The sequence below is a fragment of the Diospyros lotus genome, chromosome 14, assembly GCF_014633365.1.
Source record: "Diospyros lotus cultivar Yz01 chromosome 14, ASM1463336v1, whole genome shotgun sequence".
NCBI classification, from domain to species: Eukaryota; Viridiplantae; Streptophyta; class Magnoliopsida; order Ericales; family Ebenaceae; genus Diospyros; species Diospyros lotus.
Genome location: NC_068351.1, coordinates 15,175,475 through 15,196,778, shown reverse-complemented (window position 1 = coordinate 15,196,778; position 21,304 = coordinate 15,175,475). Strand labels below are relative to the sequence as shown.

General features: G+C 39.1%; 2 protein-coding genes across 3 annotated transcripts in view; one reads left to right on the top strand and one right to left on the bottom strand.

Moving 5' to 3' along the window:
- Positions 1-788: 788 nt before the first annotated feature.
- LOC127790546 (phospholipase D alpha 4) lies at positions 789-4,328 on the bottom strand. The gene is made up of 4 exons (XM_052320106.1): positions 4,203-4,328; positions 3,239-3,799; positions 1,626-2,826; positions 789-1,462 (listed from the first exon to the last, which is right to left on the bottom strand). The coding sequence occupies exons 1-4, from the start codon at positions 4,296-4,298 to the stop codon at positions 1,029-1,031; spliced, it is 2,292 nt and encodes a 763-aa protein (XP_052176066.1). The 5' UTR covers positions 4,299-4,328; the 3' UTR covers positions 789-1,028.
- A 3,174-nt stretch (positions 4,329-7,502) lies between these two features.
- Positions 7,503-21,304, top strand: part of LOC127790860 (U2 small nuclear ribonucleoprotein B'') — a 40,924-nt gene continuing 27,122 nt past the window's right edge. Inside the window, exons 1-2 of one of the 2 annotated variants that reach the window (XR_008020838.1) lie at positions 7,503-7,815; positions 9,734-9,796. Coding sequence is in view for 1 of the 2 variants with exons in the window: in XM_052320586.1 (XP_052176546.1) it covers positions 7,609-7,815; positions 9,734-9,796 (270 nt within the window). In the remaining variant the exon portion in view is untranslated. The remainder of the gene's footprint in view (positions 7,816-9,733; positions 9,797-21,304) is intronic. The other variant, XM_052320586.1, reaches the window with a different exon arrangement.

Genomic DNA, 21,304 nt, shown 5'->3' with positions numbered 1-21,304 from the left:
AAAATAAATAGAATATAAATTTAAATAAAAAATTATGATAAAATAAAATTAGTGATTTTGTATCTCAAAAAATAAGAAAAATAAATTTTAAATAATTAATTATTAGATTTTGGAGAATCTTCTTGAGGGTCTAGGCACAGATCTTAGTGGGCTATGCCTTGTGCTATTCATCGTGAACTAAAAATGGGGGTGGTTAATATTTAACTAGTGTTAACTAATATTAGAGGGTTAATTATAATATTTTATTACACTTTAAGGGTAATTTTTGTATTTTTTTCAAATGAAAAGAATTGACTATTTTTTTTTTTTACAATAAAAGTCTAAACCTTATAATTAATGCAATCGACTACATCCCTTTCAATGCATCTTGTCAAACAATCATTCATCCAACCATCAACTATTGGATTACACAATTCATTTTTAACTATCTTTAATGGTAAAATGTTTTTTCCGCTATTATTGTTGCAACAGCTAAAATTAATATAAATAAATAATAAATTTTAGCTTCAATATAAATAGTATAATTCAAAAGACTACCAATTAGTTAGTAACACAAAATTATAATTAATAGTATCATAATTAAACCCAAAGACAAAATTAATATAATTGATATAAATTTCTTAAATCACTGTAAACTTCTTCCGTTATTTCCTCTCCTTTTAACCTATTTTTCCATAATAAATCCGAGTCCATTAATGAATGCACTTACTCAATAAATCCAAGAATGATGTGTGGCCAAAGAGACAAACAAACCTGGTTAATTTCATTGCCTATTAATATTAGAAAAACACCCATGTTGTTTTCTATGTTTTCAGTCACTTCCCCTGTTGTTATAATGGCTACAAAGTAATTAAACGGCTGAGTTGCACCTTCTTGCTGTTCAAGTTAACTATTACAGAACACTTACACTGTACAATATCATATCATACTGGTCATATGAATGCAGGAGAAAAAGATGGCCTGAGTGTAAATGATTTAGTCAGAATCAAGTGTTTGAATCAGAAACTAAACAATCTTCCATTTTTGTATCAAGTGGTAATTATAGGTGGCAAGATTTTTGATCTGTTACCCTTGATTGGAGATTTTGTATCCGGAAAGTAACAGCCGCCATCCTCCAGATCCTCAACAGAACCATTGTTGGTTACACTTAGAGGGTAGCTAACTAAATGGACACCTTGCATGTCCACAACTTCTTCTCCATGGTAGATCTTCCACATCTGCTGCCCGATAGAATCCATACTCCGCATGCATTCTAAGGTGCGAGGCTCTCGAAACACTTCTTCAGCTCGTCCAGTATGCTCGTACCACAGCGACATGCGGTATGCATGAATATCCCCGCGACTAATCTTCTTCTCCCCGTCTCTCAGTTGGTAGCACCCTATTGCAATTTCAGTGTCTCGCTGCCCATCCATGGACCTTTGGTTCACATTTGCAGATCCTATCAACATGTACATGTCGTCCACTGAAGAATGAAACCGGCAAAAGACTCATTAGCAACATTGAATCACTCTCGTATTAGATGATGTTGTCTTGCATTTGATTGATATTTTGTTGTTTAGGGGCAAAAGAATACTTCAAATAAAATAACAAGTTAAGAGCTATATTCATGTCAGTTATATTCTTACCTATCATTAGCTTGGAATGAACATAAACCATGAATCTCCTATGCTTTTGGGCATTCCAGTAGTGTGTCCCAGGATGAGGAGAACTCTGTGGAACAAATTCCCCTTCGCCCTGCTCCTCCCTATTAGCGAGGCAGAAGAAGTTCAAGTAATCTCTTGGATGGCTGTCTTCACCACTCTCTCTTATTGCTTCTCCAATCAATTTGTACATCATTGACATTGTTTCTCGAGTCCAATGCAATATGTCCTGCACTGGCTCACTCTCTGGCAATCCTTCCGGCCACATTGGGATCAAAATATACACTGCAAACCTCTCTTTTGCTTTGATTTTACTTGCCACCTTAAGTGCAATCTCAAGAGGGATCAAGTTTCTGCAGCCACAATGTTGATCTTTCTCCCACAGATGACAACCTCCTATGAAGTATTGGTTTTCTATGTATATAAACCTCTCAGCACGCCTTATTGCTTCTACATAAGCTTCATGAATGCTCTGCTCTACACGAAGGTTTTCAGGCATTTGGGTAGCCGATACATGGTCAATTGACCGAAACACTTGAACTTTCCAGTCCTTTTTGCTGGAAATCCTTGGCGGAGTAGGCTGGTGACAGAGTTCTGAGATTGTATTTACAGGGACCAGTAATGATGGATCACATTGCTTCCTCCACCTTTGCTCAAAATTTCTCAGGACATCCCAGGCAGCTTCACCAACAATACAAGCATGAGTATCATGCCATGGCTCTCTTGGACCGCCTCTCTGGAGGCTAGCTCCGGCAAGGCTTGTCTGGTAAAAATCATGGCTGTGAGATTCTGTGTTAAGGGTCCGAAAGGGCGAATGTTCCTCAGTGTCATAGCGGCCGTCACACAGATCTAATCCGCCAAGAAAACTCATGATTTCGCGGTTGCCAGAAGAGAAGGGCTCTAACCTGGCATCCACAGTGATGGTTTTCTGATGGTGAGCAAAGACTGTCGGGAACTTATGATGCAGCCGGGGGCACAATCTGCATACCACTCTGGTGTATTTGAAGTAGGCCAAGGCATCTTGATCATGCGTTCTCATCAGCCCCTTGTTCTTGATGATTGGTAAGGAAGTTTGATCATCCCAAAGCATTATTCTCACAGCTACGCCTTCCTCTGCTTTCCGCTTCAACAATTCGCCCAGCTTCACTCCACGAGCATGCTGAATCTCTGTCTCAGGGTCACGCACCTATTTGAAAGTGTTGGAAGAAACACGGGACGGGGCTCAAACACGGGACTCAAATTTTATGGCTATCATGCATAGCAGTAAGCAGCCATTTCTAAAGAGAAGTACACAAGGCGATTAACCTATCAAGAAACCTAAAGGATAAAAATAGGCCTATAACATAATCAAATCAAGAGTTAAACTCAAAATATCTTAAATAAATACGCCTAATCCAAATTTGATATGATTCTGATCTTACCAGACAGAAAGCACCGTCATATATGCACACAAAATTGACCACATGCATTTGTACAGTTCAAAAGTTGGCATAAAAAATGCCAATTCTAATCTAATCTCCAGCCGTGATTTCCATAAAAAAAGCCCAATCTCTGTATGTTTCAAAACTGAGAAATTCATTTCATAGTTCAGAATTTACCAGCACGATGTTAGGGTTGAAAGACCACCCCGCAATGTAAATCAAATGCTTCGCATCCTCCATGGCTTTGAACACATCCTCCCAGAGCTTCCTCGGCCTGCCGCAAATCTCAAAAGGCGGTTGAAAGCCAGGGCGATGATGCGCATCTTGATACAGCCGAACAACGCAATTGGAGCGCTGAGGAAAAGCAGCATTCTTGGATCCCTCGAATCCGCCACTGCTGAGTAATTTTCCCCAGGAAGGTTCGAGTTTGGCGGGTTTAAACCACAACATAAATCTCAATTCGAGCCCCGAATTAGGGTTTCCATTTTCTGCAGTCAGGGGGAAGAAGCCATTGATCAGACTTGCTTCGCTCAGAATCTGACGGGCCGGCATGTGAAATTTTCCCAAGACATGGCAGTTTGTCTTCAAGGTGATGGTGACGATGGAGTCGGATGAATGGGCACAGAGGATTTGGAAGGTTTGGTTCCATATCCGGTCACTCTCCTGGCTCGTTCTCGCTACTGTCTTGTCGCCGATCTTGATGGTCACGTACGCCGGCTTCCCCGTCCCAAACATACACTGCACAAGTGTAATTTTTACATTTATAAATTATTTTTTGAAATTTTTTTATCATATAATGCACCTTCAAAAAGTCCAATTAATTCTAAGACTACGGTATTAAACTATAATTCATTAAAATATAACAACAATAATAATAATATAATCAATTTTAATTAAGAATACTTTGGTGGTAAGATGGTTTATAGTCTATTTAAGATGGTATTTCAAATTAATTTATTTGAGAATGACTTGAGATGCAGATTTTTGTGGGTTAAGGTGATTTGGTGAGTTATTACAGGAAACGAAATGGGTAAGATAGTGAACGATTTCATACATAGAATAATAATAATAATAAAATAGAAAATGATGGGAAATTAAGAGGAGGTGCGTAGTTAAAGGGAGCAGAGCAGTAGCTACGTGCATTGAAGGGAAAAGGTGGTGGTGCATAAGGTGTGGCATGGAAGATGGTAGCTTCAAGCGTTCCATGCAGGAAGCAGCTGCAGTGCTTTCCCTCCATCTCTATTAATGCGCAGCACTCGGTCTTTGATTTCATCAGCAGCAGCAGCAGCAGCTCACAGAGAGAGAGAGAGAGAGAGAGAGGTGTTGATCATTTGTGTTATAAATACACACATATATACAGAGACAGAACATTAATGGGAGGAAGATGCGTATGCTTGCTTGCTTGGAATTGAATGCAATTGATAAAAGGATGGAAAGGCTTGGGAAAATCTCATTTCCAGTCTTAGAGGCAACCCATCAAACGATGGAAAGGCTTGGGAAAATCTCATTTCTAGTCTTAGAGGCAACCCCCAAGTTCCACTCTCTCTCTTCTACCTACCCTTAATTAAGTTATATGCTTTAAGTTGAAGTTTCTTGCTCTCCAATCACACTTCTCCTCTCCTTGTTGTCAACACAAATCCAACTGATCAAAAGTCTTTCTACTCTTTCATCTTTTTTATCCATTCATTATGATTAATTCAGACTATTATATATATATATATATATACCCTGCTACATGTACTGACTGGATGACATGTCCGATAATTGAATCGGACTTCATTCAATCATGATTGGGTTTCATCCGCAAATGAAACCCGCGGCTTCATCCAAAGGTGACAGCAAGATAAAACGGCAATCACGTGAGGCACTGTAGTAGGGTGACGACAAGATGCAACAGTGATCGAGTGAGGCGTTGTAGTAAAACGACAAGACGATGCATCGGCAATCGATAAGGCGACGCAGAGCGATGATGAGGCGATGAGATAAGGCGGAGCTTGCTGGAGGCCGTCATGGTAGAGGAGAGAGGAGGCGACCAAGGGCAGGGGTAGTGAATCTATAAATTGGGTTAGGGTATTTTTATCATTTGACATCTCCAATTATTTGTACAAGAAACATTTTCCTATATATATTTATGTATATTAATTCACACTACTATATATATATATGTGCGTGTATATATATGTAGTCTCCTACAAAGTCATTAATGGAATAATTAATGCAGCAAAATATGCTATATTGTTGTAACTCTTAACCAATTTTATAACTAATTAAGGTCGGTTCAATTCTAAAAAATATTTTTTATTTTTTAATGCCAATTTTATATTAAATAATTGAATCTTTTATTAGAAAATAAAACATTTAATTTTTTTAATTTCTTAACTTTATATTATATGAATTATAAATAATATTTTTAATACAACTGTCGCAATATATAGCATTGGGATATCAATACAATATTTTCTAAATTCTATTTTCATTGGGTTATAAGTTGTCCATGCATTTCTAATGCCTTATATATTTTGTAAAACAATTGATAATTGAAAATATTTCACCAATAAAAATATATTGTAGAATATTTAAAGTGAACAAATGTTTTCGTTGCACTATAAATGTGCCTAATATATGTATAATAACGTCAAGTTGTTCCCAATTACTATCTTGTAGGTTCCTCGTAACTACGATTTCCTTATTCTAAAATAATTCGAATAATTGTTTATAAGGTGTTATTTTTTGTATCGATAAAAAGATAAATTTTCACCTAGTTTGAACATTTGTCGAAAAATCATTTATATGGTAGATCAAATCCAATAACTAGTTGTTTCCATTCTTACATATGAGTATCATTACTACTAGGGACGAAAAATCCCTTATTTTAACTAATGCTTTCTTGTACATTTACAAATTATTCTGCATATATAATCTTAAGATTTCGTTTAAAAATAATGAAAAATCACATTTTAAACGCTTAATAGTAGAACTATTGTTCATAGCATTATTAAATGAGATTGTCATCTTATTGTTGATGTCGTAATCATAGCTAGTCTTTTTAATTTTATTTACAATTAAACTATCCTTACTTTGTTATACCAACAAATGAAATCTATTAATTGCTCTTTTTTGAATTTCCTGTTCTTCATTAATATCTAATAGATTGTGACATGCTGCATATGGTCAGATGTTGTCACAATACCATTTGAATATTTCATCATCTCCAAATAAAAATTAGCATTTTGTTTTAATTATCAACTTTACTAAACTAAATTTATCAAGTTTACAGTTGTTTTGAAATATCATATCTTTGTCAGATTGTAGTTGTGACTATGGTGCGTTGAGGCTACCATTATCATATTTCTTAGCATGTGTTGAGCATGTGTCTAGTCCCCTATTGTAATTGACATGTATAGTTTTCTTTTTTTTTGCAAAATTTGCACAATACTCTTTGAACTTTATTAACTATCTTAATAATCTCAAATACACTCTAGACGTTACTTGTTCTCCTGTATTTGGACTTATGTGTCGAGGTAGACAAATCCTTAATTAGTTGTTAAGCATTGGAGAGGTGGCAATTGCTCATTTGATAGGGGTGAGAGTGATCAAACATATTGGTTAATCTTATGATTTTGGGAGTTGCATTTCTTATTTGGTGAAATTAAGTGATGGGTGCATTCGTCTCCACTTGATGCCACTCTAATCATTAAAAAAAAAATCACTAGAGAATGAAAATTGAGGCCGAGGGGGTTAAGAATTTGTATATGATGTAGAGACCCAATGGACATCTATGAAAGGTGTATTAATTTGGTTAGGGGACATATTTTCAGAGGTAGTTTGGGATCGACAAAAACTAGACATGATAGCAAATAAATGTTTGCAATAATAATATGTTAATCAAATAATTAAAGATTTTAAATTTCAGAGGATGAAAAAAATATCAATAATGAAAAATAATAAAAATAACAAAACACTAGTGTACAAAGTAAGAAATTGAGCAATAGGAAGAGAGAAATATCAAGAGAGAAACAACAATATATTGAACAAAGTCAAGTAACTTAGAGAGAGAAATAGAGCAAGATAGTAAGCATACGAGTCGTTTTGGGCTGTCTTTGCCATTTTTGAAATGGCCTAAAAATTATTTCAAGTCATTTTTATCATTTTTAAAATAAAAAATAGTTCAAAAAGGTTAAAATGACGCCTCAAAAAAGATTTTGTTACTTGTACATTATTTATGTACACTTTGAGTTACACAAGACACATAAATAACATAAATATCCTTCGTCCTCATTGTGCTCATCACTTTAGGTGAGGATATTTTAAATATTAATAATATAACCTAATATATACACAATAATGTATAATAACATTTTCTCCTCCAGAGTGCTTCCGTACTACATAGCATATAACTCATTCGTTACAATAACAAATCGGGTCAAAATGGCCCAAAAAGCGAGTGGGCAAAGTAGGTCCACAGGTCTAGACGCGCTGTTAAATTGGACGGCTTCGTTCCTTCCCCCCAAACTTCGCTCTCTAGTCTCTGTGTGACGCAGCCGGCGATGGCATACCCACCGCCGTACGATTCATACTACCTCCACCAGAACCAACAAGGGGCGGAGTACGGCGGGGGATTCAATAAAGACATCAACACGCTGTTCGTGTCGGGCCTTCCCGACGACGTCAAAGCCCGCGAGATTCACAACCTCTTTCGTCGCCGTCCTGGCTTCGATTTTTGCCAGCTCAAGTATACTGGCCGCGGCAATCAGGTTTCTCACACCTCTTTCTCCTCTATTCGGCAATCCACTAACACCTAGCTGCTTTCTTACCCTGTTTTCTTGGAAAATTTTACATTTACTCAGATTAATAGCTGATGTACGATCGTCAATCGAGGTTGTTTAGTGTTTAGTTAGTTTTGGGGCTTAGCTCTGTTGGTTTATTGCGAGAGGATAATGTAGTGTAAATAACTATTTGATCAGCGAATGCCAAAAGAACATTGAAGTCTCTCTCTCTCTCTCTCTCTCTCTCTCTCTCCTGTTTTCTTGTATGTATTTTTATAATTATTAACTGGTCATTTTGCATTGTTTAGTGGATGGCACTTTTTCTGTAGATTAACCCGTAATTGAGCATCTCGTAAATGTGTTTGCATACTTCTATCTATGTACCAGCTGCTGGTTGAATGTAGGGTTGCAAATGGACCAAATAATGTGCTGTTCAAGCTTACTACAATAACTTTAAGGAGTTTAAAAACTTGTTCAATCTTGTTATCACTTTTCAAGCTTTAGAGCTGGTGGCTAATGAGCTTTACTTGAGCTGATCAAAGTAGAGCTCTACTGGGTTGTTGTTCCTGCTATACTGCATTGAGTATGATCTCGCCTAGCTTGGTTTTTTATATGACACCAAGATAAATATGAACTTCACTTGGTTTCTTGTACCATACTGAGTTGATTATGACGATGGTTTAAAAAATCAGCAAGTTCTGAAATGTGATCAATCTTAATTTCTTCACACAATGAGCCAAGTCCAAACCAGTTTTTATGGAGTCGAATGTCAATCTAGTTCAAGTAGTCTGGCTTCTTTTACAAACCAAGATGAGTAGTACCCTGCCTTCTATTACCACATGAAAATGGAAGACTGAATGTAATACTACAAGTATTATCCACCATTGTTTGTTGCAGTTGAATCTTTGTTTTGCAGAACCAAGCAATCTGCTTAGACCTCTTTTAGTTCTTAGCATTGTTGCTGGACATTGATCACACGACACCTGCACTATCAATTTATGATTCGGAAGGTCAACAACATACATACCAAGTCTTTACCCCACTATGTGGGGTGTGATTGGGAAAGTCAATTTAATTTTTTTCTTTGATAAACAAAACGTACTAGGAAAAAAAATGCCAAAATGGGGGCAAGCCTTATAAAGGTAACAGAAATTGACCAATCTAGACATGATGAGAGTTGCCACAAAGTAATAACATTTTAGCATGCCAAAGAAACATACTTTTTCTTGATTTATTGAATATGCAGTAAGATGTAGGGAGGCAGTTTCTCACTGTTCTTGATATTTTAAGCTTTTTTGCTGGTCACAGATTATTATATCAAATAAATAAATGGAAAAAAACTTGTTCCAAACTTGACAGGTTCTTATGTCAAATAACTCTCCCCCACTCTCCCCCCCCCCCCCAAAAAAAAAAAAAAAAAAAAAAGAAAAAAGAAAAAAAGAATAACATTTGACAGCTACACAAAATTTATCCAAACCTGTTGGAATAATTGCAAACCTTCAGTTTCATATGCAAAGTTCATTGACTATTTTCTTTTGGGCAAACATATAATATTTATGTATATAAACTTTTCTTCATTCATTTAGATGTGTTTCACTTTGTCGGATGCTTTATGATAAGGTTTTTCTTAGATGTTATTAAATGAATTTGCATTTTCACTCGTCTAGGAATATTGTTTGATATTTTATTTTAGACTCCGCTAGAGGAAGCTCCATTAGTTCTAACCATGCCTAATTTGTTTATTTCTCCAGTACAATCTCTTATCTCTAAAGTGATTTGTCTTGTTTGTACATTTTCCTTTCCTTTTTTTCTCAAACATGTAAATATATATTCCAAGCTTCAATTGCTAGTCTGGAGTTTATATTGGGAGATAGCCCCTTGAAGGTTTCATTTCATGTTTTTGCAGGTTGTTGCTTTTGCCACCTTTGTTAATCATCAATCAGCAATGGCAGCTCTGCATGCACTGAATGTGAGGATAGCTTCATTACCTGATAAGATTCTTATTTCTCATTTCTTATTTGACCATGGTGATATATTTAGATTGTACATTTTTCTGCAAGTGAACATTCATGTAACGAAACAAACTGAGGAAATATCATCAAACTCTCTGTTTTCCCAACCCTCTCCTTGCCTCCCTGCGCATCCCTGCTATTTTACCAGCTCTTACAAACTATTCTGGCTGCTCCAGACAGTTTTGGAGTGATACTGGCAACAAGTAAATTGACAAGTTGTTTGAAAGGTAGGGTCTATTTCTTGCGGGTCTCACTTTTGGACTCCCTTCCACTGAATAATCTAGCTAAACTCTAGGAATTCATGATTCTAACTCTGTCCAACATGCAGCCACTATAAAAAGTGGAAACAAATTCCAGTATTGCGTGCCTACTGTATAGCCACACATCAAACGTGCTGGGTCCAACCTTATATATACACACACTCATATATGGAGGTCACAAGCCATTTGAATAAACTAGCATTCCATAAGTATTACAAATGATAGGAACAATTATATCATATTCGTCCAAGTAGAAAGGTGGACTTAAGAAAAAAAGTACTATTAGATTTGTGGAGCCAGTTTGTTTTTGTTGAATTGTTAACTACCATCTCATCTAAAAGGTTAAGGTGTTAGATAGAGGGTTAAATTTACCTTTTATACTATTAGTTTACTCTCAATGTGTCCCCTCAAGTGTGGCTAGGCTTCACTAATAACTAGTCAAACAACGTGTAATAATTTAAACATTGGGTTGGCAGTGAGGTTTGAACTCAGGACTTATGCCTGCTCTGATACCATGTTGAATTGTTAACCACTATCTCATCTAAAAGCTTAAGTTGTTAGATAGAGAGTTAACTTTATTTGTTGTACTATTATTTTATTCTCAACATCATTTTTATGATTTAATTTCTTAATATCCTCGTGGTAAATTATATATTGCTTTAAAATCTTTTAGAATATATTTGCAGTGAATAATATGTATTAGATAATGCATTAAAACTAGAATATATTTGTGCTTGAGGAAAATTACATGATATCAAATTATGTAACTAAATTTTTGTACTTGCCTTTAAGTACACAATATTAATAGTGATGACTCTAAAATGGTATGGTGAAATGCATCAATATCATTATTCTTTAAACACCATACCAGTCACAAAAATGTTCTTCGGTATGAGGTTAATGATTATAATTTTCAGAACATTTCTAGTGAAAACTTATGTTTCTATTTGAACTCAAATGATATTGTTCTGTTTGATATGAGGGTGAGCCTTGGTAGCAATGGTAAGGTTACTTGTTTATGACTGGGAGGTCACTGGTTTAAGTTGTGGAGACAATATCATTTCAAAGCAAGGGTGAGACTACGTAGGAATACAATTCTCTCTTGACTCTCACAAAACGGAGAGCCTGGGATGCCCTATTGAACTGTTTGTCATTGTTTATGGGAGTGACATTTCGACTAGAAACCTACACAGAAATAGTAACGTATTGGAATAAGAGAAATGTGCAAAAACATTTTGCTTTATTTCAAGTGTGAAAAGATTTGTTTCTGTTTGGATTAGAATGATTTTTTTCTTTTTTATTGCTTTGAAAGTGTTTTTCATTGCCAATGGGAGTAAAATTTCCTCTAGAAACCTGTGGAGACATACTAGTTCGTAGGAACAAGAGAAATATGTAGAAATAAGTAACATGAATAGAATAAAAGGGAAGAAAAGAAAAGACTAGTTTGGTGCTTCTGTGGGATTAAGGATTGGTGTTGTTATTGGTGGTGGTGGTGCTTCTTTGAAGACTAGAGCTTATTTTTTTATAGCAATTTGATTTTTTTTTTTTTTTTGGTTGATCACTTATACATGTATAGTGTGCACTTGATGTCTTCCATGTCACTCTACAATTTGTCAAATAGGAAAAAAAGAAAGGAAAGGAAAGGAAACCAAAGTCATCATTGTTATCTAGTCTGAGCACTGCTTTGCTGGATAGTTCAATGTGGGTGACTCTGCCATGATTGTTTTTGGTCAGCCTCCTATGCCATGAAATTCTCCATATGCACCCATGTGTTTGCCTTGTCATTTGGCAGGCAGATTGCCAGCATAATCTCTAGCTCGACGAAACACATGCACTGCTTGCATTTAGAGGTCATGCAATAACATAAGCTTGGAGCAACTGTACTGTGCGAATTCTTCATTTGAGTGCACCCTTTTTTTGAGTAGATTGATGTCAGACTCGCAAGGATCTGGCAATGTTTTAAGAATTGATCTCTTCCGAGTGGTAGAGATCACAACAAGAACGAGAAGAATCTCGCAAAAGGGAGGGAAAGAATTAGAAGAATAGGGAGAGAAATGGAGAAGTAGATTGAGAAGGAAATTCATATTCTCATTCAAAATTCTCGATAGCCCCAAAGAATAAGGTCAACCACAATTAATAGCCTTCCTTCACATGCTACATCACCCGCCAAAATAACTGCCTAAGTACACAGCTCACTACTACCCTATACAACGATTTATAGCGTCTTCTTCCCACTATTTTTATTTATTACAGTATACCCCCAGGTACATGACAAATACCCTCCCCTTGAGACATTTCTTGTCCTCAAGAAATAGTTAGGAGACTAGCAGCTCTTGGAAACTGCTTAAGTAAGTCCGCGAGGTATTCCCAAGTACTATTATTGGTTGGCATGCTGGACCATTGTACCATCATTTGCATGATTGGGGCTCCATGTTGATAAATGACTCTGTGATCTACAATGGTAGCTGGTTCTGGGGGTAATTCAGAGTCAAGGGTGTTCTGGGGTAATTGGGCACTGATCGGTTGATTCTCCACCAACTTCTTCAGCAGCGACACATGAAATACTGGGTGGATTTGAGTTCCCCCCGGTAGTTGTAGTTTATAGGCTACATGTCCCATCTTAGCCAAAATGGGAAAGGGACCAAAGTATCTGGGGCTCAACTTAGAGATAGGGCCTGTAGTTAAGGATTTGAGATGGGGTCCCTTTAGCTTAAGGTAGACTGTCTCACCCACATTGAATGTTCTCTCACTCCTTCCTTTGTCCGTCATTTGTTTTATCCGATTTTGGGCCATGGCTAAGTCCCTTTTTAGTTGTTAAAGGACTTGTTGCCTTTGCTGCAGGTGTTCATCCACCGCAACCACGCTGGTAGATCTTGAAAGGGCTGGTAATAAGGGTGGTTGGTAGCCAAAGAGGGCCTCGAAGGGTGTCATTTTAATGGCACTGTGGTAGGAGGAGTTATACCACCACTATGCGACTAAGATCCACTTATGCTAGCCTTTTGGGTGCGTGAAACAAAGGCACTTGAGGTATGTTTCGAGTCATTGATTAATTCTCTCGGTCCGCCCATCAGTTTGAGGATGATAGGCAGAAGAGAGGTTTAGCTTAGCTCCCAATGATTTCATTAGCAACTGCCATAGAAGGCTAGTGAAAACCTTGTCTCGGCCTGACACTATGGTCTTTGGTACCCTATGCACCTTCACCACTTGATCTAAGAAAACCCGAGCTACTTCGTGTGTTGTGTAAGGGTCAGTAAGGGCCATAAAGTAGGCAAATTTGGAGAACCTGTCCACCACCACAAATATGCAGTCCTTCCCCTCCGACCTTGAAAGCCCTTTAATGAAGTCCGTGGAAACACTCTCCCATGCCTGCCCCGAAATGTTCAGTGGTTGCAAAAGCCCTGGATAGGCCACAGTCTCATATTTACATCTCTTGCACACATCACATGCAATGACAAACTTCATCACCTCCTCTTTCAACTTAGGCCACCTAAACAGTTGCTTCACCATGTGATAAATATTTTGGACCTCGGAGTGGCCACCAAGGGGGCATTCATGTAAGGCTTGCAGTATCCTATGCTTCAGTTCTATGCTGTTTCCAACCACCAGTCTACCTTTGAATCTGATCACCCCATTTGTCAGCATATACCCCACTTTACTTGCATGAGCAATTATTAGTTGTTCCAAAAGAGTTTTGGTCTACTTGTCCCCTTCATAACTCTTAGCCATCTCTTGACACCACTCTGGAACCAGAGCTGAGATAGCAGCAACTGTCTCGTCTTCAGGGCATCTAGACAAGGCATCTGCCGCAATGTTTTCCTTCCCCTTCTTGTACTGTATTGTGTAGTCCAAGCCCATTAGTTTAGTCATCCCCTTCCTCTGCAAGTGGGTGTGAAGTTTTTGTTGTAGTAGAAACTTCAAACTCTCATGATCTATTTTTATAATAAACTGGTTTCCCTCCAAATAATGCCTCCATTTTTCTACTGCAAAAATAACGGCTAACAACTCCTTTTCATACACACCGAGACCCATATGTTTTGGAGCTAGGGCCTGACTTGTGAATGCTAAGGGTTTGCCTTCTTGCATGAGCACTGCCCCTATGCTCATTCCACTCGCATCTGTCTCCAGGACAAATGTTTTGCTAAAGTTAGGCAGACCGAGCATTGGGGCCTCACTCATAGCTCTCTTTAGTGATTCAAAAGCGGCTTCTGCCTTATGATTCCACTCAAAGCTATCCTTTTTTAATAAATCTATAAGTGGCCTACTTATGCCACCATACCCCTTCACAAACCTTCTATAATAACCGATTAATCCCAAAAAACCCCTTAGGGCCTTAATAGTCGTCGGTCTTGGCCAGTTGGTCATGGTAGCCACTTTTTTTGGATCCGTACTCACTCCTTGGCCCGATATGATATATCCCAAATACTCCATCTGGCTTTGTGTAAAGGCACACTTTGATCTCTTAATATACAACTTGTTGATCTTAAGAATTTCAAATTTAGTCCTCAAATGTTTTAGGTGGAGTTCAAAGGTTGGGTTGTATATAAGTATATCATCAAAGAATACAAGAATAAAATCTCTGAGGTATGGCTCGAAAATTTGGTTCATTAGAGATTAAAAAGTGGCCGGGGCATTTGTTAACCCAAAGGGCATGACAAGGAACTCATAATGGCCTTGATGTGTTCTAAATGCGGTTTTGGAAATGCCCATTGGGTTTATCCAGATTTGATGGTATCTAGATCTCAGGTTCAATTTAGAGAAGATAGTGGCATGGTTAAGTTCATCTGGTAGGTCATTAATGAGTGGGATGGGAAATTTGTTTTTGATGATTATTTCGTTAAGTTGGTGGTAATTAATACAAAATTGTCAGGAACCATCTTTTTTTTTTTTTTCACCAGCAACACTGGGGATGCAAAAGGCTGTGGCTGGGTCTTATGAGGGATTTGTGGAGCATCTCCTTAATCGATTTTTCAATCTTAGTTTTCTGGTTAGAAGGGTATCGGTAGGCATGAATGTTAACAGGTTCTGTGTGGGGTTTTAGGTTGATGGTGTGGTCAATGGCTCAATTTAGGGGTAAAGATTGAGGCTCTACAAATAAATTCTCAAATTCAACTAGGAGTATATTAAGTAGATCAAAATGATGTACCTTAGTGTTGGATGTGGATGAACTTTTGATGGTTAATATGAACCCCTCTTCTGTAATTAGCTCCTCTTCTCCTTCCTCCGTGGCCTGAACAAAGAACAACTGAGCCACTTGGTTCATCTTGTGTTTGAATAGCCTCTGTAACCCCTTGCCCGTAATCATCTTGCATACCCCCACCTCCTTGTTGCCTTTAAGTGTCATCTTCCTTGCCTCTTTCTCGAATGTCCCCTCCATTTTGTTAAAGTCAAAACAAATTGGGCTAACATTTTTAGTAGCCTAATTTTAGTAGCCTTAAATCGGCCTCGAATCCCTCTCCCTGCACATTCCAACAGAACCCTGCACACGCAGACTTTGTCATCACCTTATTCCCATTAGCCACTGTCACTGTTAATGGTTGAGTGGGAATCAAGGGGCATTTCAACCTCTTAGCCGTCCTCTCATCCAAGAAACTGTGGGTACTCCCACTATCAGTTAAGATCATCAGCTTACTCTCCTCCACTTGCCTTTCCACCTTAATTATCTCATTGTTGGTGAGTCCCTCAAGGGCATGTAGGGATATCTCCCCATTGTCTGCTTCTTCTTCTTGTGTGTGTGTTGTTTCCTCCTCTTCCACTGAATCCCCTTCCTTCCTTTCTAATAACCAGAGTTGTTTCCTGCATTGATGTCCCACATAGTACTTATCTCCACACTTGAAACAGAGGCTCGCATGTGTCACGACCCCAAGGAACCCTAAGAATATATTAGTAATACATATCATGTATTTTCCTTATTAGTTGCATTTTTTGTTGTTGTTGTTCTTGTTAGCATCTTCAATGGTAAGCCTATAAATAGGCTTGAGTAGTTAGAGGAAGTGAGCTAATGAATGAATTGAATTCTATTTTCCCTCTCTCAATTTCCTTCCATTCTCTCTCTCTCTTTCTCTCTTTGTAAATCTTCTCCAACACTTGCTATTTCTTCTTCTCTTTCAGTCTAATCTCCTTCCATATCTTCCAAATTCCCTTCCTAAACCCTAGCCAAACCCTAGGGTCATATCATTTGGTATCAGAGCCACCGTTTCTCGGCGGCTTTCTTTATTGATTAATCTCTGATGGATCGACATCTGCTGTCCCACGGAGGTTAACTCTTGAAATTTGAAGGCTACTATGGAATCCGATAGCAGCAGGCGATTTTAGACGATAGATTGCAGAACTGATCAAGGCAGTATGTGTTTTCGGAAGTGGCGTTGATTCCGACAATCCTTGGCAGTAAGTTTGGGAAGAAGCAACGATTTTCGACGATGCAAGCTGAAGTGGACGGTGATTGGGTGGCGAATCCACTGCGGATCTTGACTGGCGTTGGTTGTGAGTAGATAGCGACCAGTTGCAAGCCGGAGTTGAACTCGGATTGGGAAGGCAAAGTCGATCAAAGCAATTTCGGCTCGGAATTGTAGACGACGCGGGTCGGGAGAGTTCCGACATTGATCAACGTATTCCGATTGATTTTTGGCAGCCACAAAAACCAATCATATCCTTAGGAAGATTGCAGCAAAGCAGGATCGTGACAACTTAGCCACAACAGATCTGATGGTCCTCGGCAGATCAGTGAGGGTCGAAATTGCAGGCAACGCAAGGGAAGCGACTCTCGGAACCGGTCTAGGTCACTACATGGGACCGAGGTGGGAAGGAAGGTGCGATCGAAAACGATCGAGGGGTGAATTTAGGCAATTTGGCGGAATTCCGGCAGCTCCCAAAGCTATCTTAGCAGTGATTGAGGCGGAGTAGGTTGCTGAATTTAGATTCCAGCGAAGTTAGATTGACTGAACTTGAAGCTGCTAAGGTTGTGGATTGGAAGCGATCGATTATTAGTCGGTCTTGGCGATTTATTGAAGCAATTTCAGTGTTCCGGTGAATTTGGAGGCTGAACAGATTCAATCAACAACTGATTAGGACAGGTTGTCTGCTGAAATGAACCGGAGCCAGCAGGTTGTTTGAAGGGTAATTGATTTGGAGGCCATCAGCAGCAACTAAAGGCTGATTCAGATCCAGCCTTTTGGAATCTAAGGTTGCTGAATTTGAGTACCGGAATAAGTTTCCGGAGTGGTCCTTGGAAGCTGATCAAGAGGCTGTTGTAATGAGGTAATTGGAAGCTCACATGGTCACACAAGCATGCCAAATAGAGGTGGAATTGGTGTTGTTGGAAGCCCTGGATATAGTAGCAGCAATAATGGAGTTGGTGGTTCTATGCCTAGCATTCTACCAATTGCGATGGGTAACCGTAGTGCTATTCCAGGACTTGGAATGTCTCCAATTCTGAGAAATGCTGGTCCTCGAATAATTAGTTCAATGAGAAATAGGGCAGGTGGAGGAAGCATCGGGAGAAGCATGAGTTATGGTGGAGGATTATCTATGCTTGGTCTTGCTTCTCGCCTAAATTTAGTTGCCAACAGTGGCTCTGGAAATTTAAGTATTCAAGTCCCTAACAGATTAATTAGTGGTGTACTTCAACAAGCTTCTTCGCAGGTGATCTCTATGCTAGGAAACTCCTATCCAACTGCTGGGGGGCCATTATCTCAAAGCCATGTCTTGCTAACCAGCCATCCTAGTTCTACTGGAGGGTCTCAAGGACAATTGGGTTCACTTTGTAAACAAGGCCTTGGAGTTAGTCCCATTGTGCAGCAAAACCAAGAGTTCAGCAATGAAGATTTTCCGGCTTTACCAGGATTCATAGGTGGCAATGCTGATTATGCCATGGACTTGTACCAAAAAGAACAGCTTCATGATAATAGTATATCTATGATGCAGTCTCAGCATTTCTCTATGGGAAGATCTGCTGGATTCAACTCAAGAGGAACTGAGGAAACTGATGTGCAATCATGGGAGAAAAGTTGCGCTAACTTCAAGCAAACGCTGGATCAAATGGATGAAATGCTGGTTTGGCTTGCTAGGATGTATCTGGTCAGTATTTCAACTAAAATGGAGGTTAATTGGATTGAGTTTGTGGAGGATCGAGGTGACCAGTTTGGAGAGAAGTTAATGACTAAAGCGATTGACAAATTTCATAAACTTAAACAGGTCGGATCGGTGATGGAGTATCAGGACAAGTTTGAAGAATTAAGGTCTTTGATGTTGACCTTGCAACCTGCGTTAACGGAGAGATACTTTGTCTCCAATTTTATTAGAGGTCTGAAGGACGAATTGAGACCATTGGTTAAGATGATGATGCTTGCAACTGTGAAACAAGCGGTTGAGAAAGCAAGAGATCAAGAACGAGCCTTGGAAGCCATATTTAGAAAGAATGAACTACAACCTAACAGATCTACTGAGAGCAGCCAACAGATTGGAGGAGCCTCTATGGCTACAAATCAGGTCGAACACGAATTTGAGGAAAACTTGGAGTTGGACCAGCCAATTGTAACAAAAAAATCTAGCAAGGAGGTAGGTGGGAATCACAGTTTATATGTGCAGGAAGGAAGAGATACCCCAATAAAGGAGACCTCTACTGAAGATGAGGAAGGAGCAGATGCTGGGGAGATGGTGGAGGAATTTTTTGTGGAAAGAAACGAGGCTCTTGCTGCTTTGCTTGTTTATATTTCCATGGGAGAGTAGTAGCATTGAATCAGGTTTTGGCCTGCAAAGTAGTTCAAATTACTCTCTACTGTTGGAGAGGATAGGGTGGAAGGCGTGACCGATCAACTAGAATTAATTTTGAGAGCAACAAGGAATGGGTGGATGGCTGAAATAGGTGTTGCAACAAATCCTAATACTACTATTTTTGGAAAAAAAGACAGGGAAAGGCAAAAGAAAAGGAGAATACGAGATAAGTACAAGAAAAGGTGAAGAAGAAACCACATTGTTAAAGCTGGAATCGGCTGAGGAGCGTGGTCAACAACTGTCAATTCTTGGGGACAAGAATTGCTTGAAGGGGTGGGGATTGTCACGACCCCAAGGAACCCTAAAAATATATTAGTAATACATATCATGTATTTTCCTTATTAGTTGCATTTTCTGTTGTTGTTGTTGTTGTTAGCATCTTCAATGGTAAGCCTATAAATAGGCTTGAGTAGTTAGAGGAAGTGAGCTAATGAATGAATTGAATTCCATTTTCCCTCTCTCAATTTCCCTCCATTCTCTCTCTTTCTCTTTGTAAATCTTCTCCAACACTTGCTATTTCTTCCTCTCTTTCAGTCTAATCTCCCTCCATATCTTCCAAATTCCCTTCCTAAACCCTAGCCAATCCCTAGGGTCATATCATTTGTCTCATTTGTTCCATGGTTTTCCCTCCTTGGGAGTTGGGGGCCGGTAGCGCCAAGTTCTTCATGCCCGGGGATCCCCGTCCCCACTCCTTGGTAAAACTCTTGCCAGGCAGTGAATTCATTGGGGCAACACTCCTATTCACTGCTCGTTGCTTCTTTATCAGTGCTTCCATCACCACCTCATGTAGCCTAGCACTGTCAGCAACATGCTTGAGGGTATGTGGCCTTAGCACTTTCACTAGGGGTCTCAATTCCTCATTCAAGCCACTTATAAAGCTTGAGACAAAATAAGCCTCGGTCAAGAAGGGGTTGTGGTTGAGCATTAAGGCCTTCAACTCTTCAAACCTAAGTTGGTACTCCATCACCGTTCCAACTTGTTTGATTTTATTAAATTCTTTAACCACATCAGATAGCTCCCGATCTCCAAATCTCTCGCAAAATTCTTCTACAAATTCTTCCCACCCGTAGAATTCCTAGACCTTGGACCACCCTTGATACCAAGCGTCCCTGGCATCGTTAAGATACACTGCTGCTATTGCTATCTTTTGCCTCTCTGCCACTCCATACCACTCGAACACCCTGTCACACCTCCTAATCCACCAACGGAGATTGGTCCCATCGAACAAGGGAATTTCTAGCCTCGGCATGGGTAAACCATGCGGATTGTGGTTTACCGGCGCCTTTTGTCGCTGTTTCGACCCTGATCACTGTTCCCCTAGTTCACCCTGATCTTCTTCCCCAACCGACGTCTCAGTGGTCCTCGGATTCCTTCTTCTCCCTGGTATCATAGGATTCGTTCCGCCTTGTTCGAGTAGAATCGAATCTGTCCTCTCTCGAGGGGGAAAATTAGGTGGAATGCTCACCTGATGCTGCCTTGCAAACATCACCATAAATCCTTGTAGCTCCTCTTAGATCTGTGTTACCACCACATCTAGTTTCCTATCCATATGATCGCCTCATGGTTCCTATTCGATCCCAACTCCAATTGATCTACCCACCATTGAGGATCCATGTTGCTGCACTTGAGCCTCCAGTCCTTTCATTCGTGTGCCTTCAGCCATTGTCGTCTTTGTTGCTCGCGAGTCCCAGAATTCGGCTCTGATACCAAATTGTTAGACCTGCATGGATCCGACAATGTTTTAAGAACTGATCTCTTTCGAATGGTAGAGATCACAGCAAGAACGAGAAGAATCTTGCAAAAGGGAGGGAAAGAATTAGAAGAATAGGGACAGAAATGGAGAAGTAGATTGAGAGGGAAATTCAAATTCTCATTCAAAATTCTCCATAGCCCCAAAGAATAAGGTCGGCCACAATTTACAGCCTTCCTTCACATGCTACATCTCCCACCAAAATAACCGCCTAAGTACATAGCTCACTACTGCCCCTATACAATGATTTATAGCGTCGTCTTCCCACTATTTTATTTATTACAGTATGCCCCCAGGTATATGACAATTGATTCCATCAGAGCCCATCTGTCTAGCTCACCTGCCTAGCCATTCATGTAATGGTTTTGTTACTAGAAAAGGCTAGTACTTACATACAACCTAGAAATGGGGTCCATGATTGACTTTGATCTTGATATAAGCATGGGACCCACCATGGGTTCAACAAACCTATTGTGAGGACAATCTAGAAGTGGATAAAGATATATGAGGTGGAGACTTAAGGGTACTCTTAACTTCTCTAAAATGTGACCTACTAATGAGACAATAGCAAAGTGATTATATAACTGAGAGAATTGGATGGATCCCACGTGTATTGAACCTCAGCTGGGTAAACTTATCCACTTCAATAGAAATGTTTTTCACAAACGTAAAACTTGAATGAAATC